The 15,119-nt window shown below is 42.0% G+C and overlaps 1 protein-coding gene across 4 annotated transcripts in view; it reads left to right on the top strand.

Moving 5' to 3' along the window:
- LOC128020006 (semaphorin-5B) overlaps nt 1-15,119 on the top strand; it is a 137,432-nt gene that overhangs the window by 86,453 nt on the left and 35,860 nt on the right. For all 4 annotated transcript variants that reach the window (XM_052606498.1, XM_052606499.1, XM_052606496.1 and 1 more), the window contains one exon: nt 1,580-1,865. In XM_052606498.1, coding sequence (XP_052462458.1) covers nt 1,580-1,865 — 286 coding nt within the window. The remainder of the gene's footprint in view (nt 1-1,579; nt 1,866-15,119) is intronic.

The raw sequence follows: 15,119 nt of genomic DNA, 5'->3' as shown, positions 1-15,119 counted from the left end.
TCTTTCTTTAATTGCTAATGCAACCTTTTCACACCACAGACTGAACCAAATTAAGCATTGCATCCGACATTATCAAGAGTAATTTGTTGTTCTGACACAGTTTAACCCTGAGTTAGTCATATTTTATTACCAATTTCTAAACTACAGCAAATAAACTGTGATATTGTAAGAAACGTTGAAGGTGTCTGAATACATTTTGTTTTGATTGTGTATTTTATTTTACAGTGAAGACTATGCAGTGCTATTTTAAATGAACAAAAACAAACTTAAAATGTATAATGTAAATGTAATGTAAAATGTAAACTTTGTGTAAATAGCACAAATAAAGAAATATAATGAACATACAATACAAATATAATATAGGTGGTTGTCTATTTCAATAATACTGTACTTCATCTTGAAAGAATGTCATATGCATTGCATATCATTCAGGACGAATGCATATCTTTTTCAGAGAGCATGTATATTTTTCATTGAGAGCAGGCCTTATGTTTATTTTATAAATACCATTCCATAACAGACTGATGGAAACATTTAGTCAAGTCAACTAAGTTGACTTTGTTCTACTAAAAAAAACTAGACTAAGACTAAAAGACTTACGACTAGACTAAGACTAAAACTCTTATGATATTTAGTCGACTAAAACTAGACTAAGACTAAAACATTTCAGATGACTAAAATGTGACTAAAACTAAATGGTGTGTTATTCAAAAGACTAAGACTAAATCCGAATTTGCTGACAAAATTAACACTGGTATAAGTATTTACATTGCCCTCCAAAAAGCATGATATTAACCTGAAATAAAGTATTATTTAGTGTTTTTCTTTCTTTTTTTGTTTGTTTTTAAGCACTGAATATAGTATAAAGTCACGTGGGCTACGTAAATAATACTTTTTGTGATTTCAGTACCTAGTATAATGCACAAAGCTCCAGTCCAGTTTTGACCGTAACGTTCTGTTGCAGTCAGTTTATGCAGATAAAGCAGTATCATTTTCTCTTATGCATGCAGTGTTTTCTCTGGGCTGTTTCAGAGTCTGTGTCCACTGAGATTTGGTATTTATTGTGTTTAAAATTGAATCAAAAACAGCCTCTCCTGGGCTTCATAGTGTAACAGTAATCTCATTCTTGTAAACTGCTGGGATGGCTTCAGCGGTGATTATAGTCATGCTTATTTACAGGTGAATATCTATGGCATGCATTACTGGATGTGCTGGGGAAAAAACAGGCCTTGGGGGTAAGAAATGATTCAGTGTGCGATATTAACTCTGTCTAATGCAATCCAGCCCAGTGCCACCTGGACCAACGGGACAGTTTTTTGTATTCAGAATAATTTTTGCATGTCACATGCACACAGTCTTCTGCTCCAGTCCTAGACATAAGCAGATATAAGAGTGGTGTAAGAGTGGAATAAGAAATTCAAGGAAAATGATTGCAGGCCAGTTTGCTGTGGAAGTAAAGTAATAGTTTCGGCTTTAAACCACTTGCTGCATTACTGAGAGTCCTGCTATAGATGTACCCATTTGAAACGCTTGTTGTATCTGTAAGGTGTTCAGCCACGCTTTTTTCCTTCTCCTTCAGAGCCTCACTTCATCTCGGCTTACGACGTGGGTCTTTTCACCTTCTTCTTCTTGAGGGAAAATGCAGTGGAACACGACTGTGGTAAGACAGTGTACTCACGGGTGGCGCGGGTGTGTAAGAACGACATAGGAGGACGCTTCTTGCTGGAAGACACGTGGACCACCTTCACAAAGGCACGACTCAACTGCTCACGGTCGGGAGAGATCCCGTTCTACTACAATGAACTACAGAGCACCTTCTACATGCCTGAACAGGATCTCATCTATGGCATCTTCACCACCAACGTGTAAGTTTAGTCATCTAACACAACATTAGCATAATTTTGGATAGATGTCTGAGTGAGATGTATATTGTTTGAAAATTATTGTTAAAAATAATTGTAGGCCCCAACTGGGGAATGGAGTACATGGCATTTTATTCTTTGGAAGTGACTGTGTGGGAAAACTGTGCTTTGCAAACCCAAATAGCTGTGAATATCATTTATTAAGATTAGGTTAACAGGTAAGTCTGTTTCAGTGTGTTGAAGAAATGTGAGGAGGCCTTAGAGTGTAGGACAGGAATATGTTGCATCACATACACCTTTGTTACTAATTTGACAGAAAAGAAATTAGTGCTAGATTAACAAGTATAATTTTGCCTTTAATTGCAAGTCATTTTGCTAAGAAAGTATTTGCTAAGTATATGGATTTATTATCATTATGAATTAACAGCTGTCGCATACTTTTTTTAAAATAAATCTTTAGTGAAAATCTTCATTTTCCCTGACTGTCATCAAGCACTTCTTTATATTCTTACTGTGTTAAAAATGTTACAGTCTCATTTAGCATATATTACATGCTGTTTACCACAACAAAATCTATTCTTACCAACTTAGAAATACAACACTTCTTAGAGATTCTGCCCTATAGTATAGAATCACTTATCTGTTACTTTCAATTAAAACATCAGTAGCACTTTAGTATAGGGTCCAATTCAGACTCATAATTAGTTGCTTATTAGCATGTCTATTATAAACATATTGGCTGTTTATTAGTGCTTATAAAGTACATATAATGCATGATATCCATAATCCTACCCAATACCCTAAACTTAACAACTACCTTATAAACTATTAATAAGCAGCAAAGGAGTTAATTGAGGCAAAAGTCATAGTTAATGGTTAGTTAATAGTGAGAATTGGAATTGGAGAGGTGAACCAACATTTTTTTATCACGGTATACAGTAAACAACCTCTTAAATATGTAGCAAGTAGTATGCAGTGTATAAATATGAATATCCTCCCTCTCTTGCTCTCCTTCCCTCTATCTCTCTCTCATTCTCACTCATTTTATCTCGGTTTCTTTTTTTGTCTCTTTTCCTGTCCCCTTTCACTCACTGACCCAGTAGGAACGGAATATGGTAATGCAATCAGAATAACAGCTCCATCTGTCTGTGGTAAATTGAACACCTTAAGCAATGTTCCCTGGGGTTTGGGGCTGCAAAACAGGGCGGGCATGGGAGGAGCGGAGTGAGACAGAATGCAAGAGAGCAGCCAAAAATGCCTCAGAGTGTTAGTAGTAGTTTGTCCCGAGGTATTGCCAGTGTGAGCTCGTACTCTCATTGATTTGTGGGTCAAAGGTGTCAAAGCAGTATATGTCCTTATACTGAGCTTACAGACAGTAATAGTCATCTAATATATATTGTATATTATATTGTATATAGATGCATTGTAAAAAGCTCCTTAAAATAAATAACTTTTTCTCCCCGTATTTTTAATATTATATATAGACCTTTTCTTTTCTTTCACTGTTCACAAGTAACATGGATATATAACTTTTTCATTGTTTGGAGCAGGCTACTCGGCTCTTTTATTATATTATTGTTCATAAATGTAACTGGAACATTATAATGTTTTATTAAATTGCTGTTTCTGCATTTTATAAAAGCAATAGAGGTTGTTCTTTGCAGTGAATTTAGCACAGTTTTCTAAATTGGTGTTCTGTATCAGCTAAAATCACAATTTCTCTTTCTTGTATTGGTTTATAAAACTTACTTCATGGCTTCTCTTAATTCTGATCAGTCAGTCACAGCATTTGGTGGTCAAATCTTTTGTATAATGACCATTTAATGGGATAATTGACTTTGGCAAACATATTGTACTTTAGCTATTCTAGTTTCATGTGTCATGTATCTCTCAGTGGTCAGGTCAAGTCATCTTTATTTATATAGTGCTTTATACAATACAGATCATGTCAAAGCAGCTTTGCAGTCTTAAACAGGAAGGAGTGTGCTGATAATGCAAGAGAACAATAGGAAACAGTCAGTTAATCAGTTAAAGTTAGTTCATTGTTGAGTCAGTGATGTCATCCTCAAGCTCAGTTCAGTTCTGTTCAAGTCAACAATGTTGCCAGAAATTGTGTCCCTAAAGGTGACAGTGGCAAGGAAACAAAACTCCATTGGTGACAAAAATGGAAAAAAAAAATCCTTGGGAGAAACCAGGCTCAGTCAGGGAGCCAGTTCACCTCTGGCCAGACGAAACCAGTATGGTGTGGTTTCATTCCAGGCTGCAACACACGTCAGATTGAGCAGAGACTCTTCTGGTTCTCGTGGTGTTGTGCCGATGGTCGAAGAGGTCTCCCCAGAGGATCTGTCTTTAGAGTTCGTCTAGTTGACATGTTCTCCGCTGACTTTCAGGCCTGTAGATGTCATCTCTTGGTGCTGATCCACCATCTGGACTGGACCCAGGTGACTGCAGCGGTCTCTTTGCTCTCATTTAATTAAATGTAGGATTGATTTATTAACACCTGGCGACCCTTTCTGGGTTTATTTTGTTATAGTGCTGGCTGACTGGAGATTTTCCCTTTATTTGTGACCTATCATATTTTGGTGTGAGGAAATGTTTATCGAAACACATTTCAAAGTATTTTAAAGTGTTCTCCTTTATTTTTATTTTTATTTTTTTATTAACTTTTTAAAGGGATAGCTGTCACCCTCGTTTCTGTCAATCTTATGCAGGCTAACTGGGTTGAACAGACCTTTTGCCAGATAATATGATGGCAGAAAACCCCTCTGGAAAACAGATCCACGGGTGTGAATGAATACATCTATCATGAATACACACACTTTCATGCAGTGTTAATTTCGTTGACTAAATATTTTCGTCATTATTTTCGTCACGAATATATTTTTGCGGACGAAAATGAAACGAAAACTAAAAAAGAAGGCACTGATGGAGACTAAAACTATGACTAAATTGATTGACATTATCGTCAACGAATAAAGGACGAGACGAAAATAGACTGTGACGAAAATCAAATCAGCAGACGGGAGAGATGCGAGGAATGAACAAAAGAACCGGCAAAACGTAACAGGCGAGACTGCATGAGAGAAGAGAACGTCTCCGGTTACTATCGTAACCTCGGTTCCCTGAGAGGCGGGAACGAGACATTACGTCAGCTAAGACGTATATGGGAACTCTTCCCTTCTCCACTTTCACTGAAATCTTATTGGCTAACGCCAGCTGGGGACAGCTGGCCAATTGACGCGAAGCATGCAAATACTGGCGGGTAAGCGTGCAGTATAAAATGCATGGGCGCGAAAATTACGTCAGAATCACGACTGAACGCTAGCACAGCTGATCAAACAGCGACCACGGCGGCTAACGTAATGTCTCGTTCCCGCCTCTCAGGGAACCGAGGTTACGATAGTAACCGGAGACGTTCCCTCTCGAGGCGGTAACTCAACATTACGTCAGCTAAGACGTATATGGGAACTGTATAAAATCCCGCCGTGAGAGCAGTGAAGATAAGCCCTGAACGGAGTCAATCACCCTCACACAAGCAGTACAGTTCTAGCCAATGGCCGTGTCGCTAAGAGTGCTTGCATCTGATAGGCGGAACTAGGCCAATGAGACATCTGCTCCGACCCTAACAAAATATGCATAACTTCAAGCAATATATCGAAATCTGCACTAACCAGGGCAGACACAAAGCAATAAGCACTCAAGCATGAGAGTTAAACAGAGTCGACGGCGTTTGCGGTGACTGCTGCATAAACCATTTAACCATAACACAGAGTTAGCAGCCATGGTAACTACTGTATAGCTGGTTATAACAGCTTTAATGAATAAAACTTAACTCACCGAAAAACATGTGACGCTACAGAGGGTACATCCAGCTTGTAAAACCTGGCGATTGTGTTCTGGGAAGACCAGCCAGCAGCAAAACATAAATACTGGACAGACATACCTCTAGACCAGGCCCATCAGGAAGCATTTATAATGTCCTCGCAGAATGAGCTCTGATGTTGAGGGGGTAATCCTTCCCCTGGCATTTGATAGCGTCCACGATCCAGTGAGAAAGTCTCTGTTTAGAAACAGCACGTCCCTTATTACATCCACCAAGCACACGAACAGCTGGTCCGACTGACGAAAGGCGGCCGAGCAATTCATATACATCCGTAAAACCCTAACAGGGTCCCGGCGCTCTGAGTATCAGCGTCGCGCGAGGCTGACGGCTCAACAGATAAGGCGGGCAGGGAAACAAAACGGTGTATTGAGTGACTTCGAAACGAAACCCGGTCTCGGCCGGAGAGTGACATTACAGTCGCCAGGCCCGAAACCAATGCAATATCGTTCACCAAACACTCACGAAATTCTCCAAGGCACTTGGTAGCACGAAGCTAATGGCTCGAACGGTAATAAGAGATAGAGCCCACGGCGGCACGGAGGGCGGCCATGAAGTACACAATCTACTTGCTCCCCTGAGAAAAATGAATACCAGAGCGTGCTTACCGATCGTTTACCCGTAACCGGGGAACGAAAGCGGCAATAGCGGTCACATACACCTTCAGCGTGGATGGTTTCAAACTCCCGCTATCCAACTGTGCTGTAGAAAGCGCAAAACATCCGACACGGAACAGGTCCCCGGGTCAATATAATGTTCTCGCACCATTTTGTGAAAACTCACCACTTCTGCGCGTAGCAGCGAATGTTTGATGATGCTCGCGTCTCAGTAAGTGTATTTAGCACTCGTCAGTGCAGAGTGTCCCGCTCATTAGGGTCCCCGCAGCGGCCACACATGAAGGTTCCACAGCTCGGGGCTGGGGTGCTATATTGTGCCATTCGCCTGAGACAGCAGGTCCTGCTTGAGGGGGATTCGCCATGGGGGAGCCATCAGTAACTCTCTCAGGTCCGCGAACCAGGGCTGATTCGGCCAGTTCGGGGCCACGAGTATAACTGATGCTTTCTCCTCCCTGATTTTGCACAACACAGGCGGAATCTTCACAGGAGGGAATGTGTAAGCCTGGCTTCCGGCCAGCGCGATGTCAGAGCATCTCCCAGCAGGGGGGAGTGAGATAGCAAACGTGATCTCGCTCGTGGCAAACAATCCACTTCCTCCCTCCCAAATCATTAGATCTGATCTTGGGTGAAGCCAACATCTCCTTAAGGAATCCCGTTCCTCAAAAGCATGCTCACTCCACGGTTCAAAGTACCGGGGATGTGCGACGCTCCTATGGAGATTAAGTGTCGGTCCGCCCACAACAGGAAACTCGCTGCCTGTTTGAATAGAGCTCTGGAGCGCACGCCGCCCTGGCGATTTATGTACGAGACCACAGACGTGTTGTCGGTTTGAATCAGTACATGTTTCCGCTCCAATTTCGACCGAAAGGCTTGCAGGGATATTAGGACACCGCTTCCATTATTCCAAACGGTTTTGTGTCACCTTCTCTGTGACTCCGACCACAGGCCCAGACGCACTGCTCCCCGGCCTAGATCGCGTTCGCAGAGAAAAGAACTCCTGGGCTGAACATATCCGGGCTGTTCCACGGTCTCAGAGTGCTGACGCAACTGTGAATGACCGTAAGTGCTTGTGGACCGAAGACCACGCCCTCGGCGGAACTCGAGTTACAGCCAAAACTGTAGCGGCCGCAATGTAGCAGACCCAGATGGCACACTGAAGAAGTCGCCGCCATCAGTCCCAGAAGCCTCTGAAATTCCCTCAGTGCAAACGACCTGCCCAGTCAGAAACAGCACAGAGTCGATGAAATGCTCTAGAGAGAGATGGGCTCGGATCGCCATCGAGTCCAAACATATTCCCAGATATGTTACGGTCCGACTCGTAAAAACACGCTCTTCTGCATATTCACACGCAGTCCCAGCGTATCCAAACGGCGAAGCATTGTTTCCACGTGACTGATAGCACATCTCTTGAGTGGGCTAAAATCAGCCAATCGTCCAGATAATTCAACATGCGCATTCCGCTCGATCTGAGGGGAAATTTCGCTCTATCGCTCTCTCTCGAGCAGACTGAGAACTTCCTGTCGCAGAACAGGACGGTTTTGGGGCAAAGTCAGTGACGGGACCACGCCATTGAAGCGGGGAGGTCTGCGTTTGAATTGGAGAGAATATCCGTCGTGAATTATTCCCAGTATCCACGGTGAAACGCCCGGGATAGCCCTCTTACCGTCCATGAGATGACACGGCGGACGCGTTACGTCTACAGCCACTGATGGCTTATTTTAATTAGGGCCCCGCCCCCGCGAGGCTGGAAGCACTGGCGGGAGGGCGGGCGCGTCGCGAAATGGTGTGACACTCTTGCGCCATCATGAGGCCATTATAATCATGGACTGTGGCTCTGCGCTGTTTGAGACAGGGCGAGTGACACAACGTTGGGTGCAAGAATTTGTATATATGCTTCTTTAGTACAATTTTTACTCACAAAAACATCATTTAAACACATATAGCAATCGTCACCCATAGTTATGTGGGGGACATGATGCATGTGTCTTTGTGGTGTTGGCACTCTCGCTCCTTCGCGAGGCCATTATAATAATAGGTTGTGGCTCTGCACTGTTCTGAGACAGGGCGAGTGACACAGAGATGAGTGTAAGAGGAAGTAAAGCTCTTAGTTGATTGTAACATGCTTTTATTGTGGAACTCACACAAACAGCATTCAAACAGACATAGCAATCGTCGCCCGAAGAAACATGGGGGACATGATGCATCTGAACATTGAGGGTGACACCGTGTTCATGTGGTGTTGGCACTCTCGCGCGGCCAGTATAATCATGGGTTGTGGCTCTGCACTGATCTGAGACAGGGCGAGTGACACAGTGATGAGTGTAAGAGGCAGTAAAGTTCTTTCGCTGATTGTATACCTGTTTTTATTGTGGAACTCACACAAACAGCATTCAAAAAGACATAGCAATCGTCGCCCGAAGAAACATGGGGGACATGATGCATTTGAACATTGAGGGTGACACCGTGTTTATGTGGTGTTGGCACTCTCGCGAGGCCAGTAATCATGGGTTGTGGCTCTGCACTGTTCTGAGACAGGGCGAGTGACACAGAGATGAGTGTAAGAGGAAGTAAAGCTCTTTAGTTGATTGTAACATGCTTTTATTGTGGAACTCACACAAACAGCATTCAAACAGACATAGCAATCGTCGCCCGAAGAAATATGGGGGACATGATGCATCTGAACATTGAGGGTGACACCGTGTTTATGTGGTGTTGGCACTCTCGCGCGGCCAGTATAATCATGGGTTGTGGCTCTGCACTGATCTGAGACAGGGCGAGTGACACAGTGATGAGTGTAAGAGGCAGTAAAGCTCTTTCGCTGATTGTATACCTGCTTTTATTGTGGAACTCACACAAACAGCATTCAAACAGACATAGCAATCGTCGCCCGAAGGAAATGGGGGACATGATGCATATGAACATGGCGCTTGGGGGCGGGGCCTCCCGCTCACTCACTCTTTCACCGTCAGGGAGACGGCTCGTATGGCGCGCTGGCTCTCTCGCGGCGCGGGATCCTCAACTGACCCTGACGTTACCTTCCAGGCTCTTACCACTGCTGGTTTCGGCAGAAACGAGCGTCCGGTTCAGAGCGGGGTGCCACTGCGGGTTATTTTAGCTGGTTTCAGAGCCTGGCCCGGTGCATAAGAATCTCGCAGAAGAAGACTGAGGTGAGCGACGGGGTATCACATGGCTCATACTTTGGCGCGCTTTCTGCGTCTCTGAGAATAGCTCCATGACGTCACCAAAGAGGCCGGAGGGAGCAACTGGAACGTTTAGGAGCGGCCTACGGTCCGCGTCTTTCAGGACAGCTAGGGAAGCCATAGGTGCCTGTAAAGATGACCATAAGCTCCGTAAAACAGCTGAGCAGAGCGCTTAGTAGCAATCAGCGCGAGATCAGTTGCCGCGTGCAGATCCTGATGACGTCAGCGCTACTGTGCCACCGTTTGCCTGAAACACCTTGAGTATTGCCCTGGCAAAGAGCAGAAGCTGCACTCGCTCTTTCTAGACTGTGGTCCGGACCAAAAGCAGAGGGAGACGAGCACAGGTGTGTGGTAACAGTCTCCTAGACGGGGGGGGAGGGTCTCCGTCCCGTCCACGTGCGTGATATGGCCTTCGTAGCAGAGTGGGTGCGCGCCGATTGGGGTGCAGCCCACGATTTCACCACGAGCTGTTGCATGCCTAAATGCCATCTGGTAGCAGCTCGACTGGAGGAGCCACGAGTCTAGTTACCTATCACAGGCTCGTCATGTGCGTTGCAAGCGAGACTCAGCTCCGTGACGACCTTTCCGAAGACCCTGACGAGCTTCTCCTGGAGGTCTCAGGGCCCTCTTGGTCGGGGCGGTCCCACTGAGAGGCCCAAACCTTTTTCGACGTCGAAGCGACATGGAGTCGTTTTCCTCGCCAGCTCCGAAGAGGACGAAGTTCGCGGAAGCTATAGTCCACCACGCCGACGTCAAACTCGTCTTCGGGCGGGGGAGGGCCCACCAGCGGCTCGCTGGCGGCAGTGGGCCTCATTCCCGCCGTCCTCCGAGCCACTCTGGCTCTGAGGGCGCGCACTGTCAGCTCGGTACAGTGGGCGCAAGTGTTGTCCGTGTGAGAATCCCAAGCAGGTCACACAGAACTGGGGAAGATCCGAATCTAGCATTAGCAGCCATCGGATGCGGAGAGGAAAAACAGGGTGAGTAGTCCTCTATTGCAACTTCCACGATGACTTAGATAAGACTTCTAGCGTGAAGAAAGAGATTCTGACGTAATTTTCGCGCCCATGCATTTTATACTGCACGCTTACCCGCCAGTATTTGCATGCTTCGCGTCAATTGGCCAGCTGTCCCCAGCTGGCGTTAGCCAATAAGATTTCAGTGAAAGTGGAGAAGGGAAGAGTTCCCATATACGTCTTAGCTGACGTAATGTTGAGTTACCGCCTCGAGAGGGAACCAATCCGAGCCTGACTTATTGAGACGTGAAGCGAAGGTTTTCAGTTTTTAAATGAGCTCCCGGGAAGACGGCATTCGAAGAGGTGATGTCTAAAAGAGCGACAAAATGTCCACAGCTCACTTCACGTTTGACGACGAACAAAACAAAACAAACTGTAAAGCACGCGGAACGCTCATTCGTGGCAAGAACACAACCAATTTGAAAATACATTTACAGACGAGCCACCCGGACATTTTCTCAAATGTAATTTCACAACGATGTTCTTTTGTTTATTGAGCTAAGCAAAATTGGAAGACTGCAGTGCGTAGATGTTGTAGCATTAAATATTACGAACTGAAAAGTACTGTAAAATAGCCCCTTCTTCAAGTTAGATGAGAGCACAATACTAATACGTAATATTATGATACATACATTTGATTAATACTAATGTTTAGTATATTTTATAATGTTCTGCTTGTTGACAATATCACAAATATTTCTATATTAGTCATGTGAAACGTGAATATTCACATCCTATCATTATACATACTAATCTAGCAATATTGTAGTATTTAAAACATACAATATTGCTAGACAAATGAATACCTTATAAAATCTTGTTACTTTTTTATCCACCCAACTTATTAAATATTTACTTTAAATTTATGCACTTATTGTTCAGCTCAGCTGTAAGCTTTAAGGTCCTGGACCTAACGTTATTTTTCTTTTATTGATGGTCAATTGGCAGCTAGTTATTGTTTACATTATCATGACAGTGTTTGTTGCTGCATAAAAGCTTTTGAATCAAAATAAAGACACAGTTATGTTGAAATAAAGTTGAATTTGTGTTTTATATATTTTGGTTAAGTTTGTTTCCTATACCAGCTGTAAAAAATTGTCAAGTAAATCTGTTATTGATTTTAGACCAAGCAATTTTAGTCGACTATAATAAGACTCAAATTAAAACAAATCAGATGACTAAAACTTGACTAAAACTAAAAAGAATTATAGTCAAAAGACTAAGACTAAAACTAAATTAAAATTTTGTGTCAAAATTAACACTGCTTTCATGCCTGAATTACAACAAATACAGAATAACAGCCAAGTGCATCTCTTTGCTCACTGTGATACCGCGTGACAAAATCCACCTTGAAATTAGTTTCTTGTACCTTGTAGCAGGAATCTTCGATTCAAGTTTATTCCATGGGTATTTCTTTCATGTAGATGTATGGAGGTGATGGTTTTAAGGGATTTTGCTTTCTGTTGTTTTTCATCTCTCTGAAACTGAAGATATTATTCTACAGTGTTTTAAATAGCTTTAAATATAAATATTGAGTTAAATACTTAAATGTATATATTTATCATAATATAAATGTTTACTAATAATATTTACTAATAATATTTAATATAAATATTTATGGCAGTTAAATATAAAAGTCCCATAGAATATGCAGAAGAAGTTTACTGAAGTCACACTTCTGCATTTACGATATTTCAACATGTATTACATTTGCAATAGTGGCAATAAAGTTGCTATGTATTGTTGTAAAAAAATGTATTAAGTACATGCAGATGTATTAACTATCCGATTTTGATAATTAGTACTCTTTTTAATCAAATGCTTAACTGCACATTTTTCACAAGATGTAAAAATATTTAATATTAATAATCTTGCCTCCGTCCTGGCTGTGGAAGGTTGCTGAGTTGGCTCTTTTTTTTTTTTTTTTTGCTGCGATGCAGGTATTCACTGTAGTAATGTATTTTCCTTTTTTTCCCCTTTTCCCTTGAGTGCTGTCCTACTTAATGTCTAAATCAACTTTATGGACCTTTCAGATAACCTCAAATGACCTTGTGCTTTTTGACATATTGTCTATTCTGTCATCATAACTCAACATGACTTCATCTAAATAAGCATGTGATCTGTACGTGCCGCTTTGGAAAGCTCCGGAGTCATCTGCTCTCACAGTGAGAAGACTTCATTCCCATATGTTGCGTGTTACACTGAGCATGTCATGGGATTTGCTAGAGTAGGTGACTTTCCAAAGGGTTATACAGTAGGACCAGACTCTGTACTTTACTTTTTTCACACCTCAATAACCTTTAAAACTGCACCATCATCCGTGTGAAAGTCACATCTGCACAAGCATAAATGCAATAAACGTCACTGTGACTTAGCTTAGGTATGCATCATTTGACCAGACAGTGCATTTATGCATTTTTATGTATGCATGTACACTGTAAACCTTGCTTAAACGTGTACTGTTCACCACACTTGCTTTTGCACTACTGTAATTTTTATCTCTCTGACTAGTGTAACAGTCAGTACAGTTGAGGTCAGATTAGTCATTTGTTGGTATTTGATAAAAATCTATGATGCCATGTATCTGAACAACATTCTAAAAAAAAAAAAAGGTTTATAATTATAAATATCCAGTAATATATTTAACTGTCGGCATGGGGTACTTTTTATTCCGGTGTATCCTTGTGTGTGCCAAAAAGCTCTTTTTTTGTTTCACCATAGTACCTGGTCCAGTTTGAAGTCCCAATAGTGTCTGTCAACTGAATCTGCTGGAGTTGTTTTTGATTTCGAACAGAAGATTTTCATCTTCTTTCAAATCCTACTAATCCTGTACCTACTGTACAGCAGCTTAAAGGAATAAATATGTCCAAATTACCGAAGTCACAAGAGTATGAATTTGAATTGAATTAGTCGAGAAGATAAAGTGTTAATTGAATTGGAATGACCGGTGTAGTTGACTCTATTCTAAAGGAATTCCAATGATCATTTAAACTTTTTTTGTCATTCTTATAGTTGTCGACCTTGGTGTGAAATGGCTTTAACTACAGTGACTGAATAAGAAATAGTAAGCAACTGGATATGAAACCTTCTGAATATTGCTCTGTATGATGGGCATATTGCACTATGATGTGATTGTATTAAATTTGAACTGCATGATGTGAACTGTATGAAATGTCTAATGGAGTTAGTTTGGTTATACAATGTGGTGAACCTTTTATTTATAATCACACTTTTGTAAATATAACTGTATTTAGAATTCTATAATAGGACTGGCAACTTTATTCTGCTGCTGTGTGAAGAAGATATATAGACAGTCAGCAGGGAAGAAGCTCTCTAGCTATTTCCTGTCTCTATAGAGGTAAAATCGCAAAAAAGCAAAAAGCTTGTCTTTCATAAAGTTTCAGTCTTGCTTTTGAATGCTGGAGTGAAAGAGAAGAAATAGCTTGAGATAATTGGCTGTCCTGTCAGAGCCTGCTCTGTCCTCGCAGCCTAGGGCTGACCGGATTAGAGCCCATGTTTCATCTGCGCACCAGCCTTCTGAGCTGCTCTGCCAAGAGCCTCTCATTTCACCACGCTAACTTTCCATGTTGAAGCCCTCATATGTAGTCCCCAGAGTCAGGCTGCAGAACCAGGCTTGAATCTTCTTCAAGTCCATGCCTCACCAGGCCACATAACAAGAGCCTGAGCCAGACACCAGCGTCCCCCTCCTGGAGCTCTGCCCGTGGGCCCATCTGTCTGTGGCTCCAGCGTTACAGCCACAGTTATTGCTGCTCATTTATGTGCAGTCTCAACAGCACACAACAATAAATTTGATAACAAGAATAACTTCCCATTTCGAATGATCCTCACAGTTGACCTCTAAGGATCCCATGCTATTTTTCTTGCATGTGTGTTACCTGCGACATCTAATAGCTGCAGTATAAAATCTACTGTAACCTTCATATTCACCTGCTACCGCAGATGGAGGACTTGAACTTCCAATACAGAGCATGTCATGAGACTTTGTTAGTGTAAGTGACCTTTAACCCCAGCTGCTTGTCATACTCATAATGTTGTACAGTAAGTATAAACAGTAATGCAGTGTCTTGATTCAAAATGAATTATTTTGTCAATGAGTAATTTTTTCCCCATTATTTTTTGGACACATTTACAGTAGTATAATACAATATAAAATTCTAAATGAATAAATTAAAGGTGCAGTAGGACATTTGGAAAATGATAACTTTAGCCTCTCTGATATAAATGCACATAAATACATTTAGAGCACTTAACTTGATGACTGCTATCAGAAAGCGAAGAGGCTTTCAACAAGCATAACAATAAACATTTCTGAAGACAATCACCTATTGCAACTGTATATAATTGTATATTTGTATAAATATTCCAAATATTGTAAATATTAGAAATTATTTTTGTTTATTATATAAATGAATAAAAAGAAAAATGTGCATATATATTTGTCTCTGGTCCCTGAGGTCTTCTTGCATGCCTCTAAACGCTGTCTATGGACATACTGAAAGCTCCAGGGACATTTCCCAGGGTAACAA

The sequence above is a fragment of the Carassius gibelio genome, chromosome A9 (assembly GCF_023724105.1).
Source record: "Carassius gibelio isolate Cgi1373 ecotype wild population from Czech Republic chromosome A9, carGib1.2-hapl.c, whole genome shotgun sequence".
Classification (NCBI taxonomy): domain Eukaryota; kingdom Metazoa; phylum Chordata; class Actinopteri; order Cypriniformes; family Cyprinidae; genus Carassius; species Carassius gibelio.
Note: the sequence above shows the minus strand (reverse complement) of the source record. Positions and strands in the feature narration are given on the sequence as shown.